Source organism: Pelecanus crispus, chromosome 6 (assembly GCF_030463565.1).
Source record: "Pelecanus crispus isolate bPelCri1 chromosome 6, bPelCri1.pri, whole genome shotgun sequence".
Taxonomy (NCBI): Eukaryota; Metazoa; Chordata; class Aves; order Pelecaniformes; family Pelecanidae; genus Pelecanus; species Pelecanus crispus.
This window is the reverse complement of record NC_134648.1, coordinates 15,222,254-15,248,833: the sequence shown is the minus strand read 5'-3', so window position 1 is coordinate 15,248,833 and position 26,580 is coordinate 15,222,254. Positions and strand designations below refer to the sequence as shown.

Genomic DNA, 26,580 nt, shown 5'->3' with positions numbered 1-26,580 from the left:
TCAGAAAACGTCTGCTACTGAATTTTCATGCAATGGCCGTAACAGAAATCTTTTAGATACTAGTGTAGTAGAAAGAAGCCATACATTTGAAACCATTTGGGAACAAATAAAACTGCCAATTGTTCCAATTATGAGGCTGCACAATACAAATTACATTGATGTTACTATTATCTTCATAAACTTTTCCCTTCTAAGAAGTTACTTGTTTTTCTCACTGGAGAAAAATATACAACAATTACGTACCTTCTAGCAACCTGACACGACATATGCAACTGGAAAGCAGGCTAGCTTTCCTCAAGAACAAAAATTGTCTTCTGTTAGTAAGGTCTGATAGTTGTGATCAGCTTATCTCTGTGCTGTTTGTCAATTCAGCACTAACACAAGAATTAATTGCCTGCTTCAAAATATACAAAAAGTAAACAACCAAGCTAAAAATACCAAACAGTATGAGCCCTCAGACTTTAGTGACAATACCTATCAGAGCCTGAAGCAGCTTATGTCTCAAGGACAATATTTTTGCCACATGTTGATAAATGTGTCAAAAAGTGTCACTAGGCAGTTACTAAAATATCAGGAGAAGCAGAGTTGCTGAGACAGGCAGGTAAGATCTCAAGCAATAGGCATGAATCCAAGGAAAGTGCAGCAACAACTTCAATGAGACAGAAAAATCACACTCTAGTTTGCTGCCATCACTCTGTGGCCTCTGTTCTAGCCATACAAGATTAACAAGCCTTCTCGGCATGTATGAAGAATAACCACAGCATTTCTTATGCTCACATTCATACACTCTTCATCCTGAACGAGTTCTGCTTAAATGAACAAAACTTCTCATGTGCTGGTACAAAGCTAACTGTTAATCAAAGCTGCAATAACCAAGTTTTACTTCTACATTTAAAATAACATTAATACTAAAAAGCACTGTCAAGCAATATTCTTCAGTCTTCATTCATCAAAACCTATCTCCTAACCCTAGATCATCCATGTCGCCATGGGTGAGAGGGGCCATTCTTCCTTATGTGCTTAAATCTTCAGTCAGAGGATAAATAATTGACACTGTATGGGATTATGCTTAAGGGAAAAAGCAGGAGACCCTGGCATGAATTTAAAACATTCCTGCAATAGTTATGCATTTTGAAAACTAAAGGGCTGTTTTTTCTGCATTTTTCAGCATAAGCATGAAAGAAAGATTAAAATGTACCTACCAGACATGCCACTAAAACAGAATCACTGTTATTTCTTTCGGTTGGTGATCTGCAAAGTTTAATTAGGCGAGGTATACCTGAGTGCACAAAAGAGTATCAGGAGAAATGATTTAGAAAAACAAACTGCTTATTTTGAGATGAGGTCTTTTTTTAGATGTTTCATATTTATCCTCCTTAGCAGGTATGATTTCTAATGCAAAGATGATACGCAAATACTTAAGGGACTGTCCGTGGAGCTATGCAGTTCAGAGCAGTCATAATTAATAGTTGTAAAGCATAAACAAACAAATGGCGTTTTTTTACCCGCTATTGCTATTTCAGAGTGGAAATTGTGACCTCCATTTCTTCCCTATCAATCCTCCCACATGCCCTTAAAAAACTCCAGCCAAAAGAATGTGTTGCTTCCCATTAGATTCATCACATCTGAGTCTGCAGTGGTCCAAGTTTTCTGTCCACTGAGAGATCCTGCACAAGGGTTTCAATAAAGGAATGGAGGAGGCAGCACTGTCAGTTGGCACAGTCTGCCACAGCTATGTGTTGAGTGGATGCTGCACCTCAGGTTCCTCTGGGAAATGAGCCAGAGGTTCAGTTTGCACAGCATCCTCAGTCACTCTCTGGAAAGATGGTATAGGGAACCTATTCCATAAAGTGTACCCAGTGAGGCTAAAAATTAAAAAGAGCTTCTCCATAACTGGCAGTTCCTCCCTCTTTTTCAGTCTGCCATTAAGCTAGTGATACATCCTTACAGCTGAGTTTTACGGCTGCATCTGCCACTTCAGGATCTCGGCTGAGTCGTGCCAGCGTAACTGCAGATTTCTGTTGGACTCGCTCACAAGCAGCAATTTCTGCTGAATTTCCTGAAGATGATCTTTCAAAGAGCATTTCCATTAAAAGTTGAACACCTAGAAGGATGTAAGAGCCATTGTTATCCTTTCTCCAACAAAAAATTCAGTCCACAACAGTAAAGGGAAAAAGCAAGCTAGGTAAATACAGACCAATCACTGCCCAAATAGGGCATGAAGAATGCATAAACGTAGACTGCAATTTGGCTATCTGCATTCAGGCACATCGGATCTGCACATAAGTTTGCCTTCACTAGGAAGCTACAGAACTTCTGGGACTAGAAAATGCACTAACTCTTCCCTCCTTCAACTCCTTGACTCTACAAGTTGGTATTTTAGATTCCACAAATTTATTTCAGTCAAAGTAAATGCAGGTCTCTATTTACTTCTAAACTAACCTGAAGGTAATCACAAACCTAAAAACCTGTAGTGACATATTTTAGGTCTCTACATGAAATTTTGCTTTGAATTAAAGGAAAGTAAAACTTTTTTTTTTCAGTTTGTGTATTTTTAAGAAAGTCTTTAAAAGTTCCCATCTCAAACTGTTTAAGGGTATTTTAGAATGGGGCATCCTTTAATGAGGGAGATGGTGAAATTCTGCCTCTTGAAGTTTACTGTGTGACTAGCTCTTCACTTCAGAAGAGACAGTCATACATGTCAAAATGGTTTCATTAACTTATTGTTGCCTGTAGGAATTGATATTCTTATTGTAGTAGGAAAAAAACAAATGAGACTGTACTGATTTCTGTTTTCTAGATTATTTTAAATGTAAGGACAATTATGTACTATTAGACTCCATATGCTATTAGGCATTCAGATTACTTCAGGTAGCATCAGAGGATTTTAACAGAACATTTGCATAAATAATTAAGAGAATTAGCATCAGAATCATGCAGCTAGATAATAATCAATCAACATACAAAAAAGTCAAAGTTGAGAAGAAAACCTATCTAAACTCTCCAGCATTCAAAGACCCTTCTCAGTTTGTGAATCTGGCTTCTGACCAGCATGTGATTATTACATCAGGCAGACACAAGAAGCCTTTATACACAAGATGAGTGTCATCCCTTCTCAAAAGCCTGGGGGCAAATGCTTCTGTGTGAACTTCCGTTACAGAGTGTGTACACAAATTTTACTTCATCACATCGTGCTTGACAATCCACATGTGCATCTCCACCTACTGTAGTATCTAGCATGAGTTAGGCCTAGTTGGCATAGCTGTTAGTATAATTTCACGAACTTAATCAAGTTTCTGCAGTAGTAGAAGTAGATGAAATATGATCAAACACCTGTCTCAAACAACAAAATAGGTTTTAGTGTGCTCAAGGAAATAGGCGGCCAAACTACATAGTCAATCTGTTAATCATAAAGGAGTGTAAAAGCTTCCAGCTTCCAGGGCATATCTGGATTGTAAGCAAACAATCTGGATTGTGAGCAAACAACAGCAAATCAGAAAACAACAGCATAAGTCAAACAGACAAATCACCGACAGGTTATTCTCTACGGCACAGAATCATAGAATCGTAGAATGCTTTGGGTTGGAAGGGACCTTTAGAGGTCATCTAGCCCAACCCCCCTGCAGTGAGCAGGGACAGCTTCAACCAGATCAGGTTGCTCAGAGCCCCATCCAACCTGACCTTGAATGTTGCCAGGGATGGGGCCTCCACTGCCTCTCTGGGCAACCTGTTCCAGTGCTTCACCACCCTCATTGTAAAAATTTCTTTCTTATAGCCAGTCTAAATCTATTCTTCTTTAGTTTAAATCCATTATTCCTTGTCCTGTCACAACAGGCCTTGCTAAAAAGATTCTCCCCATCCTTTCTGTAGGCCCCCTTTAAGTACTGAAAGGCCACAATAAGGTCTCCTCACAGCCTTCTCTTCTCCAGGCTGAACAACCCCAACTCTCTCAGCCTGGCCTCGTAGGGGAGGTGCTCCAGCCCTTGGATCATTTTGGTGGCCCTCTTCTGGACACACTCCAACAGGTCCATGGCCTTCTTGTGCTGAGGGCCCCAGAGCTGGATGCAGTACTCCAGGTGAGGTCTCACCAGAGCAGAGCAGAGGGGCAGAATCACCTCCCCCAACCTGCTGGCCACGCTTCTTTTGATGCAGCCCAGCATATGGTTGGCTTTCTGGGCTGCAAGCGCCCATTGTTGGCTCATGTCCAGCTTTTCATCTACCAGTACCTCCAAGTCCTTCTCCACAGGGCTGCTCTCAATCCCTTCATTCCCCAGCCTGTACTGGTATCGGGGGTTGCCCAGTCCCAGGTGCAGGACCTTGCACTTGGCCTTGTTGAACCTCATGAGGTTCACATGGGCCTGCTTCTCAAGCTTGTCCAGGTCCCTCTGAATGGCATCCTGTCCTTCAGGCATGTCAGCTGCACCACTCAGCTTGGAGTTATCTACAAATTTGCTGAGGGTGCACTCGATCCCACTGTCTGTCATTGATGAAGATATTAAACAGCACTGGTCCCAGTACAGACCCCTGATGGACTCCACTTGTCACCGGACAAGTATATATATATATATTTATATTTACAGACACCTAGGGTCCTGGCAATTGTCAGGATCTTACCAAGAGTTTCTAGAAAGTAGTCTGGGTAGGGAATCCCCGTTTGCCTGCACCAAAAGGTCAAGGATCACCTCTCCAACCTCCAGGAACACAAGGAGGTTGGACCAGGCACATGGCAGGAACCACCATGTGGACCTGACCAACCTCTCTCTGGGACTGCCCAGTCCCTCCATGCAACAAGAAGGTCATATAAGAAACCACCATGCCTTGCTCCTCCCCCTCACTGCACTGTCTTCTGCATGGGACAGGGAAGTCAGGTAGTTTGTAAAATCACAGATATCTGTGATTAAATTGCTTCAGTATCCAGGTCCGTTCAACCTCCACATTGTCATTTGGTCTCAAACTGCAACACCTATCCACCTTAGCAAGGATATCAAATGCATACTACCTCTGAGCACACATGGATCACATCAGGCAAATTAGTTGTGCCTGCTCCTTGCCAGTCATATTTGTGTGCACAGAGCTCAAATTTTCCACTGAAGTGCGAGAAGCACCTAAATACAATATTACATAGGAACTGGCCAATTCCATTTCAAGACCCGCTTCTATGTATATGCTTTCTTGAAACCCCTTTTCCCACCTACAATCAGCCGTGTCTGATTCGTGAGATTCGGCCGTGAGATTCAAATGGATCCAAACTCAAACCATTCCTATCCAAACCTTAATTTAAAAAGTGAGGAAAGGATATTCCTAGGACAGAAAAAGCGATATATGTGAAGCTTCACTGTAATTTAATACCTCCCAGTGAAAAAAAAAAAAAAAGGAGCTGTCTTACTATATTGCTTGGCCATGAATTTGCTGGTAGGTGTATTAATAAGGCAGTTATATTTTCCTGGATCCTTATCTGCAGAATTATTAACCTAACTTCTCAGACTTCTGGTGGGCCTATAACACCTAGGAGTTTTTCAACATAATGAATTTCTCATAACATGATACTTAAAGAAATGTGGAAGAAAACTGGCAACTGCTGTATAGTAATAAAAACATAATGCTTCATAATTTAGAATACTTCTGAATACCTGTGAAAAAAGTGACACAAAATGCAGGTATGCATGGCTCAGTGTCAGACGATGTCTTTCAATATGTAAGAATTGCCACCTTATACAATGTAATTACCAGAGTAAAGGTTGTTGAAACACTTAGTACTGCCTTGTTTTGTACCCATGAATAAGTCACACACACAGAGAGAACATCAGCAATATGGTCATACATGCAAAGTTTTCTAAAGCAGTGGTAATTTATTTCAGTTACATAGAACCATCCCAAGGACTCCTTTTGTGCCCTGCAGCAATGTGCAATATCCAGCAGAGACAGGATGCAAAATGAAGTCTTATTAGTGAAGCCTTTCTCCTTTACCTTGTAACCACTCCTTTCCCATCTACCCACATTCTCCACAAACAAGTACAGAATATAATTAAGCTAAAATACATACCATTTCCTTGAATTATTTCTGAAGCACACTGGTCCAAGACAGACATGTTTGCCAATATTGTTACCACCTGTTATTAAAAAGAGAAGGAAATATGAACTATAGCCTTGCAATTCAGTAATATTAAACAGCACTGTGGTTTATAAAACTAGTATGGCAGAAATATGGCAAATGCAATAAAATTAAAAAGCATTCTTGTCTATTCCCACCTTTGTGATTTCTCAGGGGTCTTTATCTTACATATGGCTGCTAACTGAAATCCAGACGACAGGAAAAGTAAAACCTCTTTTTCTTTTTTCAAATAAAATTTGTCATATAGAGATCTACCCAGCAGATTTGTTCGGTGATCAAATTGGTAGAAAGAGGAAGATAAAATTTATAAAACCCAACCAACTAAAAAAACCCTGGAGTCCTACAAAGAATTCAGCCAGGAGCTGCCCGCCCTCAGGAACCAATCCTGTAGTCACATTCCAGCTCAGGCAGAGCTCACAGTGAAGGCTAAGAACCAGCACATAGTGTACATTCAGTAGCACAAAGTTATTGCTACCTTTCTGCTTCAGGGTTCAACTGAAATGTTGAGAAATCCTTGCAACAGATTTGGAGTTTTGAGCTTTGATTCAAGGGAGTATTTAAGGAATACTTTTCAGTTTTATTGAAGCCATAAGTTGTGTGCATGTCAAAGAACTGGCCCAAAATGAGCTGGATTTAAAAATCCATTTATACCTTTCCTGACCTAAGGCCAAGATTAGGTTTTGTACCAACAGAAGCATATCTTGAGATCCCAATTTACAGAATTTCTTAGCCAAAACAGCACTAGCTGTTTTCAAGATTAGGTGTAACTCAGCTTGCTTAAAGTGATGCAGCAAGCCATTGACAGAGACTGGATCATGTGGAGCTGCTGGCTTTCAATCACCCATTCCCTTCATTGATACCATATACTTTCTTTCATACATCCTGCAAGATATTCTTTTTTACTTTATCCTTCAAGTAACTTGCTTCCTGCATGCAAATGCATCTCAATATTAACAGCATATGTGAGAGACCAAATAATAAATGTTACAGATCATTAGAATACAAAGCAGAAATAATATTCTTTCTTAAGAGCTTTTAATTTTCTCTGTTCTAGTTGAGAAAAACTGATCAGCCTCAAAAATAATGATCAGTTTGAGAACTGCTTATCAGCTTTTTAACAGTACAGTGTCAGTTCAAAAACAAGCAAACTTCTTAGATGTAAGTAGGCATGAGATCAAATCACCATTCTGATCTCACTTTGCCATTTTAATAACAAGGATGACTCATTTTCAATGCTGTGACATAAAGGTCTTCCACTTTTGAAGGTAGTGTTACAGTGTCATCTCTCTGAATAAATATACTTACTTAGGATGCAAATGAGTTGCTGAAACTCTAAAGAGTGACAGGTAGAAATATGGCGACTCAGTATATGTCTATGTATTTATTCCATATTAATTATTAACTGTGTTTCAGGCAGAGTGTATATGTTTTCTCATTCTAAATTATATCCTGTTAATGAAAATTGCTTCCTCTATGCAGAATCTGTACCCCATGTGGCTCTCTAAGCCACAGATGAAGAATTCAATTAGCCACAATTTGAATACGTGCCAATTATTCCACTGCTTCAAGTTATTTTGTCTAATAAGTATTTTCATACATAAAAATATTTTGTGTGTATCTTTTGACACCAAAAATTATTTGAGGTTATATCTACACTTCCTTTATGTTGATTATGTGGCCCCCTATATTTTGCAATGTATTTATGAACTAGCCTAATGGGTTTATATGTAACCTCCTCCAGAGGGGTTTATAAAAGACCCTTATCATCAATAACCATCAAGTTCTACCTATGTTATCTTTTAAAATCCTCGTAGGTCTTGAAAGGCAGTTAAACTATAGATTAGCTCGCACCATATGGATAGATTTTTCTTTCCCAAGAAAAGTCACATTTTCCTGTGATGTAAACAATGTAACATGAAATAGCATAATGTAGACACAAAACAGGCAAGCTGAATAAAGAGTTGACTTTAAATGCTATATTTCTCCTGTACTTGGTTATTTTAAAATTCAGTATACATGCAGCTTACACAAAAGTTTCTTCTGTAATGCAGATGAAAGTTCACAGAAGTTTAATACTAGAGATGAACTCTCTAGAGGAAAACACAAACTTAAATGTAGACTCAGTTTGCTTTGAAAAGCAACACTTCCGTGAGTACTGGTATTAATGAAGTCTCATTTCTTTTGGATTTAGAGTTGATCAAAAACCATAAACAGAACTTTTCCAGTGGCATCTCTCCCACTGTATTTTGTCTAATGATACATAGGCTCATGTTGCAGTCTTCATCTCAGCCTCTCTTTTCGCATTATCTGGCTCCAAATTTCATAAAGCCTTAGGCATTCTCTGAAAAATAACTGTGAAGTCCTGTTGAATCAACAAACCAGTTCAGATGTTATTGTGAGACATGGAGCACACAAACAGATATAGGTAAAAGCGACTGCCTAAGCCTCATTTCCACCAGGAAAATAGATGAAAATTGCTGGAAAAAATAGATACCAAAACCGCTTCCATAACTGAAATAATTTTGAAAGAATTTAAAGACTTGAAAATATTTAACATGGAATCTCTACCATTCAACTGCAATATTTAGTATCAATTTCATTAATTGTTCGAGACATTTCTTGTAAAAGATTACACTCCAAGATTATAAAGGCTGGCACCCAAGGCAATTTATGATTCTTGCAAATTTTCTGGATTCCTAAGCCATGCAATGAACTTGTAGTCAGCTCAAAGTATAAAAAAGAAGACAGAAAGTCTGTGCTGAAGCCACCCACAAATTCCAGTACCCTAGTGATATCTTGATATGTGGGATCTGCAGATGTGCTATTAAGCAAAGACTGTCAGAGATTTTCCAGAGAAAAAAAAAGAAGTTGCTTCATCATATGTGGAACTTTTTTGAGGAAACATCTGATCTCACAGTCTGTTGCCAAACCTAATGCAGTGGACTGCCTTAGAAACCATGTGCTGCATGAACTGATCCCATCCGGCATAATTCCCTGCCTCAGCACCTGTATGTCTGCTAGGCAGATCTGCTCCGGAGCTAGATCTTGATCCATGCATGTCCAATATCTGTATTTTAGCAGAGCTCTCCATCAGACTAACCCAGGCTAGTCCACACTGTGGTCTCTGTTATCCAGGTCCATCAAAAACTGCAGGTGCTTCTCTATGGCAGGACTCTTAATAAACCTGGTGGCTGCAGCTTTCTCTGCGGGAACTGGCAGCCCTAAAACCACTTGAATAACGAACACCACAGAAAAATAGATTTGATCAACAAATAATGAACTAATACATTTGTTTTCCACCAGATGAAAGTTGAATTATTCAAGTCAGTGTCACATGATTTACACTACTAAGAACAACCAGAGGAACAGGCCTCTGGGGCTTATGCCTGTGTTCACCACCTACCTGTTAATATGTGCTATGCACTACATGCCTAAACCACATAGTAGTGAGACACAGTAAAACACAAAATGCCAGGAAGAGAATTCTCAGACCAGCTCATGTTTTAGCACCTTTTGAAGAGGCACCAGTTTATCAAAATATTAACATGCAGATAATCCCACTGGGACTGGTAAGATTTTTCACAAAACTAAGAGACTAAGGAGTTAACTTTCAGAGCTTAAAAAACCATACCCAACATCAAGAAGCTTTGAAGGTTCACCTTTAAATTAATTGTTGGTGAACTAAGTATGGAGGGATATTGGCGGGGGCAGGGGGTCGGCCTCCCCTTTAGGTCCACAGAAAATTTCCCTACTTAATAAACTTAAAAATAGTAGAGATATTTCATACTTTTCAAATGTCAGTACAGCATCATGTTGCTAGTCTTGCAGTTGCCCTGGAAATTAATCTAAAACCTAACTAAAAATCTCTATTTCTATAGGCAAAATAATTAAACAGATAGTAAACACAGGTACCTCTCTGTAGTGACAATATCATCCATTATCATAAAACTGGCAGTGTTGATCTTGTTGGTTACCCTAGCAAACAAAATCTATTTTTATAATTTGAAAAGTGTTTTTAGTTCCACATAGATTCCTTCCACTCACCCAGCCTTTCACACATACTGAATTTATGAATGATGAACCTTCCTTTTCAGTTCTGTAGTCTGCTTTGCACTGAACCATAGGAATTTCAGTTGTCAAGAGTGATTTAAATTTGAGAAACCATGGTTAATTAAGAACCTTTAAAGTAGTTTTGTTCAAAACCTCTTGAAGAACAACAGTCAGCTTGGAAATCTCTTCCTAAAAAAACGTAATCACTAACACTATAGTAGCACTTTTCCTTTGAAACAACTAATGGTGACTAATGCTCATTAACCAGTGCACCAGTAGTGAACATTTGTTGCAAAAGTGAAAACTAAATGAAAATGCTTTGTTGTAAACTAAGATACGTACACTGAGATTGTAAATCTCAAATGCTTTAGGTAACAAAGAGATTTAAACCTAAAGAGCACATAAGAAACAGAAGGCTTCTTTGATAACTTTCCCTTAACGGGAGATTTAAGATGATCTAAATGTGTTTTTCATTATTGTGAAACCAGCTACTCAGGAAGAAGGATGCAACAGGATTTGGAAGATGAAAGCACACATTTTAGCCTGTTAAAGGGGCAATATCTTCCACATTTGAGGGTCACTTACCTCACTTGGGGGAAGAGGAGGTGTCTATAGAGGTGGAAGATGTGATGCTAATATACCTTTATTGATAATAAAGTCACACTGTTCAGTAAGCTTTCATTGACAGTACCAACATAAATAGAAAGACACAAGCTCAAAATGAGAATTAGCAAGTAATTTAATTGAGTGGCAAAGTAGATCAATAGAGAATTGCTAATTCTCATAGTTAGTTACTCCTTTAAGGCTGATTCATCGCTAAGTAAAATTAATTTTTCTACATATTATAAGTGTATTTTGTAATTCATTAAATTAAATGACATAAGGATAAATTAAAAGTGTGTCTGCAAAGTTCCAGATACCCATCTTCAGAAAGAAAGGGGCATCTGACAACTAATCAGAAGCAAGATGGAGTCTTTGTTTCTGAATGTAAATTAAAAACATCTGAACTTCACAAATCAAGATTGATCCACAGGGAGACAGCAAAAAGTACATACAGCAGGGGTTAAGAACAGGTACTACATCAAGCCTAGGTAGAAAAACCTTTCAGGATACTATTTATTGGGAGAAAAAACTTTGCTAAGAAATCCCTAGAAATTTTCTCTGGGACATTATATTGCTTAAAATAGAAAACTTAATTCCCATTGTTTCTGATAGCCATTTTTGTGGTTGGGAATTCAGTTTTCTTCCTGAAAATGGAGAAGTAAATGTACCTAGATAAGTAGATCAATAGGTCTTTCTGTCACCTGATTGGAAGAGGCAAACATCCCCATAAAATAATAATAGCAGTTAGAGACAGGATCTACTTGCAAAGTCTAGGTGTACTCTTGGACTGTATCAGGGAACTATAATCTTGGAATGCTGAGGCAGAGCAACAGAGAGACTAAAATTAAAGGAATCTTACCCTTTGGAATGAAGGATGTCTTTACTACATTTTTATTTATTTTACTTCATACTGCTGACTAATCTAACTAAGGAATAGTCAGAATAGCCAGATTCTCACATTTTTCGTTTTAAAGCAGCACATAGGAAATGCATCCTGCATGGGTCACATGGTAAATGGGCATGTACCATAAAACAGGTCATATGACTCTAAAATAGCGATGGAGCTAGAGTGTGTATCCTCCTTCACTTCTGATGCCACAGGTTTCTGTCTTTCAGATGAAGATCCGGGGGCAGGGGGAATCATCCCTCAGACTTCCTTCATGGTATTACAAAGCTTCTTAGATTTGGAAACAGACTCAATCAACTGAAGACACCTAAGACATCTGGTCTCCCTAGAGCAGAGCACAATTTGGCCTAAGCCAATGCACAGTTGTAGGAAACAACTTTGCTTGTCTAGCTAGTCTAATTGGAATTAGGGTTTGAGTGTGTGGGAGGAAACTTTACCCCCATTTTAGAGGAGGCAGAAAGTGCAGAGAACTAGTTCAACTGCCACTAACTCAAGCAGAGTGGTCACGAAATAATTTCTGGTGCCTATCCTAGAAAGTAATAGTTTTCTACGTGAGGAGAAAAAAAGAAACAGGAAACCATAATCTGTAGAAACACTGTTTATGAGCTCGCCTGCTCGCAACCAAGACTGAAATAGCAACCTTCACCTAGGCAGTGATTCTGTTTTGGAAAAAGAGATCAGTGGCAAAACTCAGAGGCTGTTCAAAATCTGCTACCTCATTTCCTGAAGGACTGAAGACAAAAAGATGACAAATGCAGCAAAATGCATACATAACCATCTCTGACTTGCAGCTTTATGATTGGTACATACTGCAGCAAAGTCTCTTGTTTATAGTTTCTGCAGTGAACAGCCCAGCACCAGCCTGATTGTACTGTGAGCCTGGCAGGCAAGGGCAGAAAATAAAAACTGCAATGAATTGTGCTGACATGGCACATTTCCTCTAGAGAGACTTTACACTGAGTAAGTGCAATGTCTGCCCAACATTACAGATGATTAAACAAAAATGCAGAGAAGTTAAAGTGCTTCTTCAAAATCAGAGCAGCAGCAATACTAGAAATTGATCCCAGGAATAAAAACGTCACCACACTAAGCTAGCAAAGAACAGCAGAGTTCTTCAACTGACCTGAGATTTTACTCTTCCAACTGAACCTCTTGCTTTGCAAGTTGGAGCATGTTGTCTTATCCTGCATCAAATCTAAATGTGAAAGGCAGAACTGTAACTAAACAGGCATTTTGTCTCAAAAAGATTTAGTGTTTAAGAGAGAGAGTCAGTGTTGGACCCCTGAAATGTAACAATCCGTAGCATTGACCACATAATGCCCGCCAATACTGTTACTTATATTTTTATTTTGTTCAAATGTATATGCAAAGACAGAGCTAGACAGTTAAAAAGAAAGGACATCAGGGAGGCGATTACAGTCTTACACAGAAAACTAGTTAGTATATCAATGATACAATGGCATGGTTAAAGTTCAGATACAGTCATGTGACTTTTGGTCTAATTTTCATTTTTGCATCTGTTACTGGCAGTCTTGTTTCTTGTTTAATTTCTTAAGGTTTATTAAATAACTTAATTGTGTAGTCTATCACCTCTCTTTCTAGCTATATTAGTTGAAAACATGTTTTCTCAGTGTGATCTAGTCAATACTGGAAAGGATCACAGAATTTTAGTGTATAGCTTACCAACCACAGTTCACAGCCAGAACACTGAGAGGAAAGGTAATTCTAACCACATATCTAATCATCATTAAACTAACGTCAGACCTGGATATTAACAGAGACCTATGCAAGAAAACTGTGCAGATACCCTTTTATGACCTAGTTGTCCTTATGTAAAGGCTTTGTGTTGCATTTTTACCCACAGTATGTAAATCTACAAAAGTGTGTTGAACTGCAGAAAGGATGTGTGAGCATGCAGTTGAACGATTTGGCACTATTAAGTATTACCTGCAGCTGATCTGGAAAACAATTTTCAAGAACTAGACAGGGAGCTTAGGTCTACTGAGGTCAGACCTGACAGAGGCAGACCACCAAGCTTTGCTCCTAACCCTGTCACTGGCTGCTTGTGTAACACGCCATAGGTGATTGGGTCCCAGGGTACCACATGCATTTCTTCTCTGGGAAAGACCAGCTGATGGCTCAGCAGTGGAAGGGGTATTCCTCTTCTGATCCAACCGGGACAGAGAGTTCCCCCTTCCATACTTATTTTGCCCCAAGAAGAGAACTTTAAAAAGCATAAATGAGGACTCTTCATCAACTGCCTTCCCCCTGACCAGCAATGATTTTGTCTAATACTTCGTGTCAGATGCAAGGAAGACAGGCATCTAACATGGGCTGCACTGCTCAGACTCTACTTCAAGCTCCCTGTTCTTGTTAGCCCATACTGGCTTCCATACATATGGGAAAATGTGGACAGCAATTCAACAAAATGGAGTCAGGAATCCCACAATCTTCATGACAACAAGCAGAAACAAAAAGAAGTTGGCAAGGAGTAATATATTCCCCAGTATTCAAGAAACTCAGATTGAGAAGTAGTACTGCAAATTCCTTTCTTCCAGGCAGGGATTTTCAAAAGAAGTCTAAAGACCTGTTAATATTCTTCTTGTTAAAGACACTGCTCTCAAAGTCTTTCACTGGGTGTTAGGCAACATTTAAAAATCAAAACTTCTTTATGTTAAAGTAACATCTGTCTCTTCTCTCCTTTTGATGGTACAATCTCCCATGTAAGAGAAAAAAGGGGGGGAAGGCAACAAAAGGAAAACACAAATGCCCTGAAAAAAATGGAAAGGCAGAGAAAAGGATCTGGAACCTAAAAGAAGAATAGTATTAAGGGTTTCAAATTTTAAATGAGACAGAAGGTCTTAGCTTCAGAGCCTGCAACATCTCCCAAACACCAAGAAAACAGAAAAGAATTTTGCAGAAAAAAAGCAGCAACCATTTCCATTTTCTCCTGCCAACTTAAAAGCCTTTCTCCACCTCAAACTTCTTTGAAACATAATTCAGAGACCTGGAAATAACCACTTCAAAAATTGATGTGTTCACTGCACATTAATTCGTTGTCTGCCTGAATAACAGAAGATCAGAAGCTGTTAGACTGTACCTCCACAATTTCACAGGTAAGGTGAGAATACTAACACTGAAGAGACAAGTGGGAATGCAGAGAGAAGAATTTTATTATACATAAACGTTCTGTGCACAAACATACATATTTCATATTTTTCCATGTAGAGTCTAAGATGATGGTTAACGTAAAGAGGGTTCTGAATGATAAGGGTTTTGGCTAAACCCTTCTTCTGACAGTGCTTAAACTCCATTAAGACATCTGACTGTATACATTACACTGCTGAATTTAGGGATGAACCCTTCTGAAATGATATTTTGATGCTCCTTTGAAGTAAAAAACCTGCTATCCAGAAAAGTATCTGCAGCAAGAAAAAGAACGTGGCACATGCATATCCATTTTGACCCAAAACTAGAGGCTAAGGCATCTGGAAATTATCGCTTCATATGATGACTTTTATACAAAGTATGTTGTTATAAAACTAAGCAATCTCAATGTAATACTGCTGGTTACAGAAGCAATACATGCTTCTGTAAAATGGAGAATGATTATCTTGTTTGTCATTAAGTCCAGCACTCAGTTCTAGATTTCTTACCTGACCTAATCTAACACTGCCTGGGAAATGAAAGAGGAAGGAGGTTGGTTTTGAGTTAGGGAAGGCAGAAAAAGTCTGTTATCATTTGCACACAAAAGCTTTTCAGAAGTCAAAAGATAGTACACTTTTAGAGGTGCTTGAGCAGAAAAATACTTTCTGCAGGCAACACATAAAGCATCTGACATCCAGCTCCAGGGCAGAATGCTATTTATTTATACTATCACAGAGGGTGATAACTAATCAGTGCTAGTTGTCCATAGAAAGGTTGTATAGAAGGACATACTGTGCCAGAGATAAAATGGCACAAATGAAAACAAAACGCACTATTCCTTTCTTGCATTTCAGCCATCTTTCTCCCATTTTTGGCTTACAGTGAGCATGCTTCAGTCTATTTTAGCAAATTACAATTTTCTTAAATCAGCAGTAATGCTAAAGTAGTAATGTATTTAGAAATACATTATCTATACTCTCTATATACATTATCTATACCATCTATAGGATAACTGTGTTAAATTAAAGCTCTGTATGAAAAACAGGGCATTTAAGTTTGAGGGGCTCTATCATAACATTTTATGATAATTAGACCATATTTTGTTTTATTTGCTATCAGTCTTATTCTTACTTTGTTTAATTGTTTCAACATTTAGTATAGCTTAATTCTAATTCATCTATTTTACTGGCCAGGATGACTTGATCATTCAGAATGGACATTAGTCCATAACAATGTATTCCACAGTGGTTGCATATTCCAAAATAAAACCTTGAATCAAAAAATTTCCAGACCTACTCAACTTTAATCTACACGTCCTTAGGCAAATGTCTCCTGGCTGGGACATAATAATATGTATAATGGGAAAAGTTAGTAACTATTTTGTGTACCTAAAGGGAATTAAAGTACATATATCAAAAGCCAAAATGGCAATTTAGAATACCCTTATAAAAATATAGTATTGTAGAGTTGTTTTTCTCTCTAGCTGAGTGTGTTTTCCTAATTGCAACAGCTAGGCACAGAGCAAATTAGAAAGCAAAATATTCCATAAAACTGTCATAATTGGCAGACACCCTCCCCCCCTGCCCAAATATAACACTGAAACAAGTACCCTTTTGAAAGGTGAGCAATCTACTCAAACACATGCTTGTTCAGGAATGCGAAGGAAGACTTCTCTTAAGGCTGTTGCATTACCAAAACTGCTTGACTAGCAACAATGACAGCTCTTAAAGACAAGATGAGCAGCACTCAGATTCCACCTGAGCATCAGGTGCTCAGTAACAAAACAACACAAGGCAGGATTTCATAGTCCCCATTGCTGCAGAAATAACAAGGAGTCAGCTCAGAAACTTACTGCAGCACACCACAGAGAACATCACACCTTTCTGATCTAGTTTTTCATTCCAAGAAGGAATGCAAGGGGTTATTGGGAATGAAATCTCCTTCGTTCTTGGAAGGAAGCCATTCAGTTCTCTGTTCTCTAACTAATGAGATGTCTTGCAAGCTGCAAAAGGCCTGGAACTAGTCTGTTACCTAATAAAGCCATACATATTTCTTTAAATGTCTGCCTTCCTCATACAAAGAAGGGGCTTGCTATGCTACCCACAGAGCAAACTGCAAACTCACAGCTGACAGCAGAATTAAGATGAGGGCATAAATAAATGAGGAAATCAAAACTATGAGAGCATACAGGAGGAATAAAAAAAGAACATGAAGAATTGTACATATGTAATAATAGTATACAGCCATGTCAAACATCACAGCTGATGTCCTTGACTTTGCCCAAAAAGCAACATAGTGATTATGGCTTAACTCCATCTTTTCATAAACACTCCTGAACTGGAAAACTACTGAGTCCTCTCACTATAAGCTAAAGCAGCCCTAGTAACCCCTCTAGAACACCAATAATCAGTTTCTAAGGTCCCTTGTGCCTTGATTTCCATGGCCTGGCTCCTGTTGAATGGTACACAGAGTCTTCTGTGGCAGTGCAGATCCCAAGTCTACCATAAATCCTCTTTTGGCTGCTTCAGAGGTGGGAAGGGGATAGGCTTATGAGGACTGAATTATGGACTTTTAGTGATATTCACAATGTCTCATAAACAGAAGTAGGTTAACAGAGCTGACTAGCAACCACCATCCCTTAGTAACAGCTACTGAAACCCTCAAGCCTCATACTTGTTACTCTGCTGAGGTGAAATTATTCACTGAGATGCCAAATAAGCAGTGCCTCTGCAGCACCCCATTGCACAGCAGTACCTGAGAGGAACAAAAAAAATTCTCTCTGACTTCATCTGTGCATTAGCACAAACCTTTAATTTTCTGTGTCTCTTTACTAAAAAAAATGGTGAAAAGAAAGGGAAATGCAAAAGTACATCAGTGGTGTTTGCCAGTAAAACTTGCAAACCATCTACTGCGCAGTTAGGACTTGATCCAAAGCCCACCGATGTCAATGGGCTGAGGATCAGATCCTTATTCAGCTTTTGGAACTAATTCACCTTTGAACTGACAATTGTGTATTTAGGCTGCAGTCTCCATATATATCTTATTTGCCTCGAAGCTCTGTTCTGAATACCTTCAGAGATGAAGATTCCACAGCCTCTCTGGACCTCCGTGTCACTGTTTTGCCATCTTCATGATGAAAAAATAAAAATTCTAGTATCTTAGAAATACGGATGTGGTGGTTTTGTTTGAATGGGATCATTTTCTTCCTAGTAGTTAGTATGGGGCTATGTTTCAGATTTGTGCTGAAAACAGTGTTGATAACACAGGGATGTTTTAGTTACTGCCGAGCAGTGCTTGCACAGAGCCAAGGCCTTTTCTGCTTCTCACCCCACCCCACCAGCGAGCAGGCTGGGGGTGTACAAGAAGCTGGGAGGGGACACAGCTGGGACAGCTGACACCAACTGACCAAAGGGATAATCCAGACCATATGATGTCATGCTCAGCATATAAAGCTGAGGGATGAAGAAGGAAGCGGGGGACGTTTGGAGTGATGGCATTTGGTCTTCCCAAGTAACCATTACGCGTGATGAAGCCCTGACTTCCTGGAGTTGGCTGAACACCTGCCTGATGATAGGAAGTAGGGAACAAATTCCTTGTTTTGCTTTGCTTGTGTGTGCAGCTTTTGCTTTACCTACTAAACTGTCTTTATCTCAACCCATGGGTTTGTTTTTTTTTTTTTTTTACTTTTTTTTACTTTTACTCTTCTGATTCTCTCCCCCTTCCCACCAGGGGAGAATGAGCAAGCGGCTGTGTGGTGTTTAGTTGCCAGCTGCGGTTAAACCACAACAATGGAACTTCACTTCCCCCCGCCCCCAAAATTATTTCATAATGCTCATAATAAAAAAGAACAGAAGCAGATAAAGAAAGAGCCATATATTGAAAAGAACCAAGAATGGAAGACATGAAAGCGACTTAGACTTGGCTATGTTGAAACAGACATAGAGCTGAAAACTGTTGACTTTTACACAAATGTGCTCAGACAGCATCTTGCTGAGAAACCACTCACCTGATCTCTGGAATATGGAGTATCCACTATGTGTTTGTCTGAACATGCTGCTAGAAGAATCTTCATTGCATTCAACTGGAGCAATATTTCACAAGCCATGGTATCAAAGAAAGTAATATTGGCAAGAGCTGCTGAAGCCAGCAGGAAAACTTCACCAGATGAGGCTTCTTGGCATAGTTCTAGGAATGCAGAAAATAAGTTGAATAAAAGTGATTCCTTCATTGCAAAAAAAAAATGGTTAAGTGTTTCAAAGCAATATTTAAGCATCTGCAACTTGTATTAGTAATCTTAGTATCTAAGATCAAGCTCATGATCATCAAGATTAAAAACAAAACAAAACAAATAAATTAATCTTAATTTTGTCAATTATATAATACGTCATATTGTTAGGGTGCTTTATAAGCAATATTATCATTAGGTGCCTTCATTTGAACCACAAAAGCAGGGAAAGATGGTAAATATGAAACTAGATGCCAAGTGTTTCTAACATTCATCTAATTAATGAGATGGTCTACCTAGTATACCATTCTGCAGGGAATAGTCCACTGAATGTTGTTCAACATAAAGCTTGATATAACTAAATAAAATGAAATATAGGAGGCAGAAGGCTAACAGTAACTGATCCATAAGAGAATAATTCTGCTATATATCCTATTCTTTATAACAAGATACATATATATGTTGCCTATCTCTAAACCTATTTCTCTATAGTTAAAGATCATCCTGCATATTTTCCAGCTTCAGTAAGAAGAGCTGAAGACACAGCTCCCTTTTAATTCCTTGCACACATGTATTTTAACTAAGATCTGAATCACCTGGCAATTGGATTTCAGCATGGTTTAAAAATTAATCATATTACAGTAATTCAATTACTGAGTTATAAATATTACAAGGAAACTGGTGTGTATTTATTGAAGGGGCTCTTCCAAAGTTATACATGTTCTATTTTTAATGCTCACATTTCTTGAGTAGAGTGTATACTACTAAAATTCCTGTGGAACTTAAACAGTGACAATCGGGGAAATGTTCCCCCTGCTAATATCTTCTGGATAAGCTGTTCAGATTGTTCCTTGACTGTGGTACACTGTAATAACCTGGAAAATCATCTTAAATAAATCAGGTCAGATGCCTCTAGCAGTCTAGCTACAGCAGGATCAAGCTCATCACAGGTTAATTGCACCAACTGGATTCAGGACAGGTTCAGGGCAGAACGTTCAATATTTGTTGCTGGGGAGTCTGGTCATCAGGAATAAATTGTTTCCTTGATTTCTGCAGCACTAGTGCTGTTTAGGCATATCGAAGAATGCCTAAATACATCTCAGATAATTCTCAGCCACTGCAGAATGCTCAAGCACTGGCACTACTATACTCTTTTCTTGTTCTATTTAAAAACAAAACAAAAAAACCCCCAAAAAAACCCCAAAACCAAACAAAAAACCCCAACATCCATGAAAATTGAAGTGCTGTAGTTTAACTGTAACCATTGGGCTCAGTAGAGAAATATCCAGATGTGGTGTTCTATGCTACATGAGAAATCAAACTAGATGACCCAAACTGTACTTTCTGACATGAGACTCTGGGAAATTCTGAATTTCCAGATCAGAGAGAGGAAGAGAATTCTTGACTGAAAGTTTCTGGTATTTGAGAGGGATGGAGCACAGTGCCAGAAATAAGAGATTCCTCTCTTTAGAAAGTCATGAGAAATACCATATAATTTTTCTGAAGTGTCCTCACTGACGCAGGTTAAGGAAAAGCTTGCTGTTACCTTTGCCTCATTTTACCATAGATCAGAGGCCCATAGATTATACTATACTGTACTTTTCCTCTGAAGTACCCTACAAAAGTAGACACAGTGGTGAGCTTGAGTTCTAGCAAGTTCAGAAAATACATCAGGCATAAATGTTAGCAACTATTAGAAAATGCTCTTTTAAAGACAAACATGGGAAAAAAGAATACTTTGCAGAGTCTTTTCTGTGGCTCTGATGGTAGAATTTCACACAGATATTATTTTGACAAATATGCATAAATTCTATTCAGCTATGGACTGGAGTAAAAAATACTATGTAACTGCAGAATGCCCTGATTCAGAATTAAAAATAACTGAGTTCTTTTATCTGTTAAGGAAGGATGGCAAATGTTATTTAGGGAAAATTTCTAATGAAAGGGAGTCCTACCCCAACCTGTCATTTTAACTGGAAAGACTCTGAAGTCCCATAAAGAACTTACTGACAAGTGCTGTTACAATTTCTTCCATATTTTCCAGAAAGCTGCTGAGATGCTGAGTGAACGTGAGATGTGGCGATGTGATCTGTGCAATTACTGCTGCTGCTTCTGCGTGAGTAGCTTCAGAATGGGTGTTATCAGTAAGAATGTCAGCCAGGCACAGTATCCCATCAACCTATGGAAAAACAATAGGTATAGCTTGGAAATACTTGTGCAACCAAAGATGGGCTTACAGTTCTCTTTTCTTGGCTGTGGCTAAACTACTCAGTTTATTTTCAAAAATGACCTACACTTGGTGGCATTTATGACCTAAGAAGTTTCAATTTAGCAAATGCAAATGAGTTCAGCATAAAAGTTTGTTGACCAGCAAAAAGTCTTGCATTTCCTTCTCCCTTAATGTTTCTGCTGAATTGATTTTGGTCAAACAGACACGTCTTTTCTGACAGATATCTCAAGTTAAACATTAATCCAAAAATAAACTCTGATAAGTAAATGCTAACTGCCACAGCCTCATTTAAACTCTTGTCTGAGCATGTCCCACTGCGAGACTCAAGCCTGAGTGTGCAGTAAGTTCTTCATAGATGTATTTTTTTGCCACTTTTTTCTGAATTTGTCACAAAGCCAATGCAGGATCAAAAAATCCTATTAAGGAGAGACCCTGGCCAAACTGTACCTGATGAGCTTGCCACAGCTATCACATTAAAGTTAGGTCTGCATATCCCTTTGCTTACTTGGAAGAGAAACAGACAAATGAGCAAAATGTACATAAGCTTATGCTTTTAGAGTGTCTGAAGTGTTCTAAGCTCATTCCTTACACAGTTTAGGCAGATATATCATATATGCACACCTTATTCGGGATTACAGGAGACCCATTGACACAATGAAAGACTGCAACCGAGCATAGCCAGTGGGATAGCTTAAACTGCAGAAACCTATCATCTGTTAACAACCAAGCCCAGCAAAGGAAGGTTCTCTGTAGACAAGGACATAATCTGTGAACTTTCAAATTAACGGGACTATGTTTCTCCCCCTGTTTAACATATCCCTGAATAATTCATCACATTTGCAAGCAGGTAGGTAGATGTGCTTAGAGGGCACAGAGCATGAAGATTTATGTAATTAATTATGGACATGTTTATGTCAAATCCACATAAATTCACTAATTAAAATCTTTATATAAATGAAACTAATGTGACTATAAGGACAGTTTACAAATGATCAGAGCTTCTAGAAATTTCACTGAGTAACTGTTTTAAAAACTGGCCTTATTTATTTATTTATTTGAAGTTCTGAAAAAGTGTAGGCTCAATTGCCTTATATGTTGCTTGGACACTTTATAGATACAAAGAGGAGTTATGAAGACTTAGCACTGAAATATACATTAACAGTCAAACAAAAACAAACGCACATTTGTGTTGTACACTCACCAAGACTCACTCTTCGGTCTGTTGTTCAGACCACACTCTCTGTCTAGTCAAAGCTTCCTCAGAACATGCACGTTAAGTCCTATCCATTATCTCCACAAAGGGTATTTAGCAAATCTCCTATTCACGTTTTTGTTATTTATTAATACAGAATGTTGAGTTATCTTAATTACTTATCCTGCAAAGGGCATGAATTAAATTATTTGATAAGCACTGACAGTTACTGTATTTTACAAGAAAAGCTCTCAGATTGATGGGAGTAAAAACTACCCTCTGGAAGATCATTCATTGGGATGCACTTTTTAATAGGCAATAGACTATATCATTGGAACTCTAATAACATAGATAAATACAAAAGAAATTATATCTCTATTTTTCCTCAGATTACAAATGGGATTTATTATACAAGCTCAAGTACTGGCAAGAAGAGGAAGAATAAATTTTCAACATTAAACTTTTTCTTGACAAGCTTTCAACATTAATCTACCTACAGCAAAATATTTTCTCCTAGTTATGGCAGAATTCTACAGCTTGAAACAGCAGATTCACATAATTCACTTGGCTTCAAGGTATATTAATAGATCTCAGTGTCAAGAATTAATATATGTCCTCACAAGATGATTTAGTATCCAAAGTGTGCCAGACAATATCATATGCAAAACCCCCAACTTTGTCACCTTGAAACCTCTCCAGATCACACCTTGTCTGGGGTCCAAAGGATGCTAATAACAACAGTCAGTATAAAAAGTCAAATATATTCCAAGGCATTCAAAAAATACTTCACAAGAAACTTCTAAGCTCTGGTAACAGGATACAGCAATCTTCAGCTCTAAATTTACTGGTTAAAATTCACTTGGCCAACTCTTATTCAATGACCTCGACAAAATGACTTTAGAGTAGTTTTATGCTATTTCAGAACAAGTAATGGCTTATGAAAGACAGGTACAAGCACATGGTTAGATTTTTCCATCACCACTGATTGTTTATATCTACAGTATAAAATACAAGCTTTTAACAATACAAGGGCTGTACTCAACTTTTAAATTACATATTTGATTTTTTATTTGCTAAGTAATTGTTTTTGGAAATTGGGAGTTGCTGAATTGTAAATAGAAGTGGATGTATGTTTTTATTCAGCATAAAGATAAAATACATATTTTGGATCCGTGAAAGCCAGCACTAGTCAGTTTTTCCCTTTCTATTCAGAATCATGTAAAATACTAACAAATGCAACCTAAAATTTGCTTTATAGACTTTTTTCCCCCATCTTAAATATAGAAAATAAAATAAAATAATTGTACTCCAGCAGGCAACCCCATTTATAAGTGTCTAGCAATAAATTTTAAAATGACAGGGGAACAATCTAATAAAAGCACTTTAACATCCAAAAAGAAATTGCTGCTCAAAGCATTTTTATAATTAGCTTTCACACTGAAAGGAACTTTGGATGGCTGCCCTGTTTTCTGTTTAATTTTGGTGAAGTAATCAGCTAAATGTCAAATCTGTTCATCACCTTGGCAATACAAAAGAACCAGTTAGCCAGATAATGCAAACAAATGAATTCTGTGAATGCAACAAGATGCTGTGTAGACCTTGCATTTGAGGAATGGCGTTCAGTAAATGCTTGATCACTAATATTTCAATATTGATAACTGGAAAAATGCCAGGAACTTACATCCTTGTAAGCATAGCCCTGTTATAGAAACTTAATCCAAGTGACAAAATAAATACGTGACCACTTTACTGCATAGATCAAGTCTTCTGAAAGGAAATAATTTCTTTTCTCTGCAACAGGAATGAATGAGTTCTGGGGCAGCCCTCTTCTTTCTTCAGTATACCTGTTCTTCCTCCTAAAAATATTAAATAAAACTAGACATCTGTTAAAGATACCAATACAGAAGTTGGGATGAATTGCTTTAATGGCTTCATGATTTGAAATATTACACACAACAACAGTCTTAACTCTCTGCTTTCCACAAGGAGGTTCAAGGCAAACTTCCCATGCCACTCCAGGAACTAAGACCCATTGCCTTCTTTTTAATAATGTGTGTCTTCATTTGTATAAAATGCGGCTGAAGGCCTTTTCTCATACTGTGACTTTCTCTAACATTCCTGTTTGCCCACTCTTAACACTCAGATGATCTCTATATACCAGTAGACTTTCTCAAAGTTTTTTTTTTTGCATTCTCTAAATTGATCTCCCAAGTCATCTTGCTGGGATTGGAAAACCTTACAGATTATCGGCTGATTTCCCACTGTCAAATCCATGGATAATACTGTCAGCCTACAACTGGGTGCTTCTGGTAAGAAGCACCAACAGGTTCCAAAACAGTTTTAAAGGAAGAATGGAAGGAAGATGTTGAGATCCAGATATAAGACAGCAAATGTGGAAACAAAATCACAAAGGGGATCTCCTCTCAACCTTCCCAGTAGGGTAGAGGAGAATTTCAAAAGCAGAGGCTGCATCAAACAGTCAAGAACTGACAGATCAGAGATGTGTTTGTTTTATCCTTTCACACATGCTGTGTATTAGCATCTCCAGCTTGAAGCTAGGACAGGTTAACTATATAGGTGAAGACATGAACACTAGCAGAATAAATAGAAACCACATAGCTGGATAAAAACCCAAACACATTAAAATTTATGGAATGAGGAAGAGGGAGACAGAGAAGGAAGGAAAGAAAAATTATCATATTCAGAAAATGTTTGGATCCCATGTTCAGCATTCTTTGAAAACAATCTACTTCACTCCGCAGGCCATTGCATGAACCACGAAGTCACTCCATTATTCTGCAACTCCATTGAAAATGTCAGCCATCAGAATCCATATACTGTTATTTTGTTGCCTTGTTGCTCATGAAATGAATTCCTGATCATCAAGGCTGAGGTATATCGTATGCCAACTTCTGTAATTTATTCTGCACCTGTAGAAGGCCTACAAGTCTTGTTTAATTTCTACATTGAAAGAAAGGAAGAGAAAAGGACAGAAGTATTCTACCTTGCACACAATGATCTTTCATATTTGAATATTGCCCTGCCAAGTGCTCTGCAGATAAAAACTGCCTTAGCTCCACTGAGAACTGTGCTGATTTATACCAGATTAAGATTTGGTCAGCAGTTTTTAAAGTGAGATGATATATTAATAGAGTGATGCCATTAAAATGTCCACAAATACTATTCTAAGTAATCAAAGCTACTGCAGCAATTGCATGGCAGCAGCAGTGACCAGTGAACAAAACTGCAATGATTTTTATAACTATTGCTGTACAACAGTGGCCATGGGACCTAATTTATAGGCCGTATTGCATACTCTACAGAATAGCATGGGGCTGAATAAAGGCTGAATGGTTCCCATCTCCATAGCTTTAAAACTGCTGGCAATAACCTTAGCTTTGTATCTAAATTGGCTGTGAGTGGGTGCTTTGGTTCATGGCAACTTCAACTAAAGCTTCCCTTTTAAACTTCCCTCCTTCAGAATGTGGTCAAGCTAATGAAGAGGTATTCTTGTGTTTAGCCATCAAGGGGCAGTGTGAACACGATCTAATCTATATGAGGAATATTGTTATATGGCATGAAAAAAAATACCTCAACCTTTTCTCTCTCTCAAAAAAAAAAAAAAAAAAAAAGAGACAGTTGGCTGTATCAGCTTGAAGGATGCATTAAATGTGGCAATGCCTAAGTAGCAACCTTGCAGCCATGCTGCAGGAAGAAACAAACTGCAGAGCAAGATGAAGTAACAAGTTCCTTATTCTGGGCTGACTAGGAGTGAAAGGATAAATAGTATGTAAACCTTTTCTCCCTGTGAAACCTAGGGAAAGCAGTCGAGCTGTCACCTCACAGTGCATGTTCTTTGGCACTGAGAGATGCTCTAAGCTTGTTGCAGATAAAAAGCACAACTGTTTGTCAAAGACACAATAGAGAATAAGTCATTTTACAGAAACAATGGACACAATCAATAAGATCAACATCCAGACTTCTTTCTTGTCTTTGCTTCAAGGATAAGGGAATAGCTGGCTTTGAAATCCCTCAGTTTTAAGGACTGAGATGAAGGGTAAGACAGTCTTTTAAAGTATTATTTCTGTAGCTGATAAAAGAAACCAGGAAGTGC

The 26,580-nt window shown here is 38.2% G+C and overlaps 1 protein-coding gene across 1 annotated transcript in view; it reads right to left on the bottom strand.

The window, feature by feature from the left end:
* Positions 1-26,580, bottom strand: part of INSC (INSC spindle orientation adaptor protein) — a 102,309-nt gene that overhangs the window by 525 nt on the left and 75,204 nt on the right. Inside the window, exons 7-11 of the mRNA XM_075712824.1 lie at positions 21,052-21,223; positions 18,826-19,004; positions 6,044-6,110; positions 1,949-2,104; positions 1,203-1,279 (exon numbers count right to left, since the gene is read on the bottom strand). Coding sequence (XP_075568939.1) covers positions 1,203-1,279; positions 1,949-2,104; positions 6,044-6,110; positions 18,826-19,004; positions 21,052-21,223 — 651 coding nt within the window. The remainder of the gene's footprint in view (positions 1-1,202; positions 1,280-1,948; positions 2,105-6,043; positions 6,111-18,825; positions 19,005-21,051; positions 21,224-26,580) is intronic.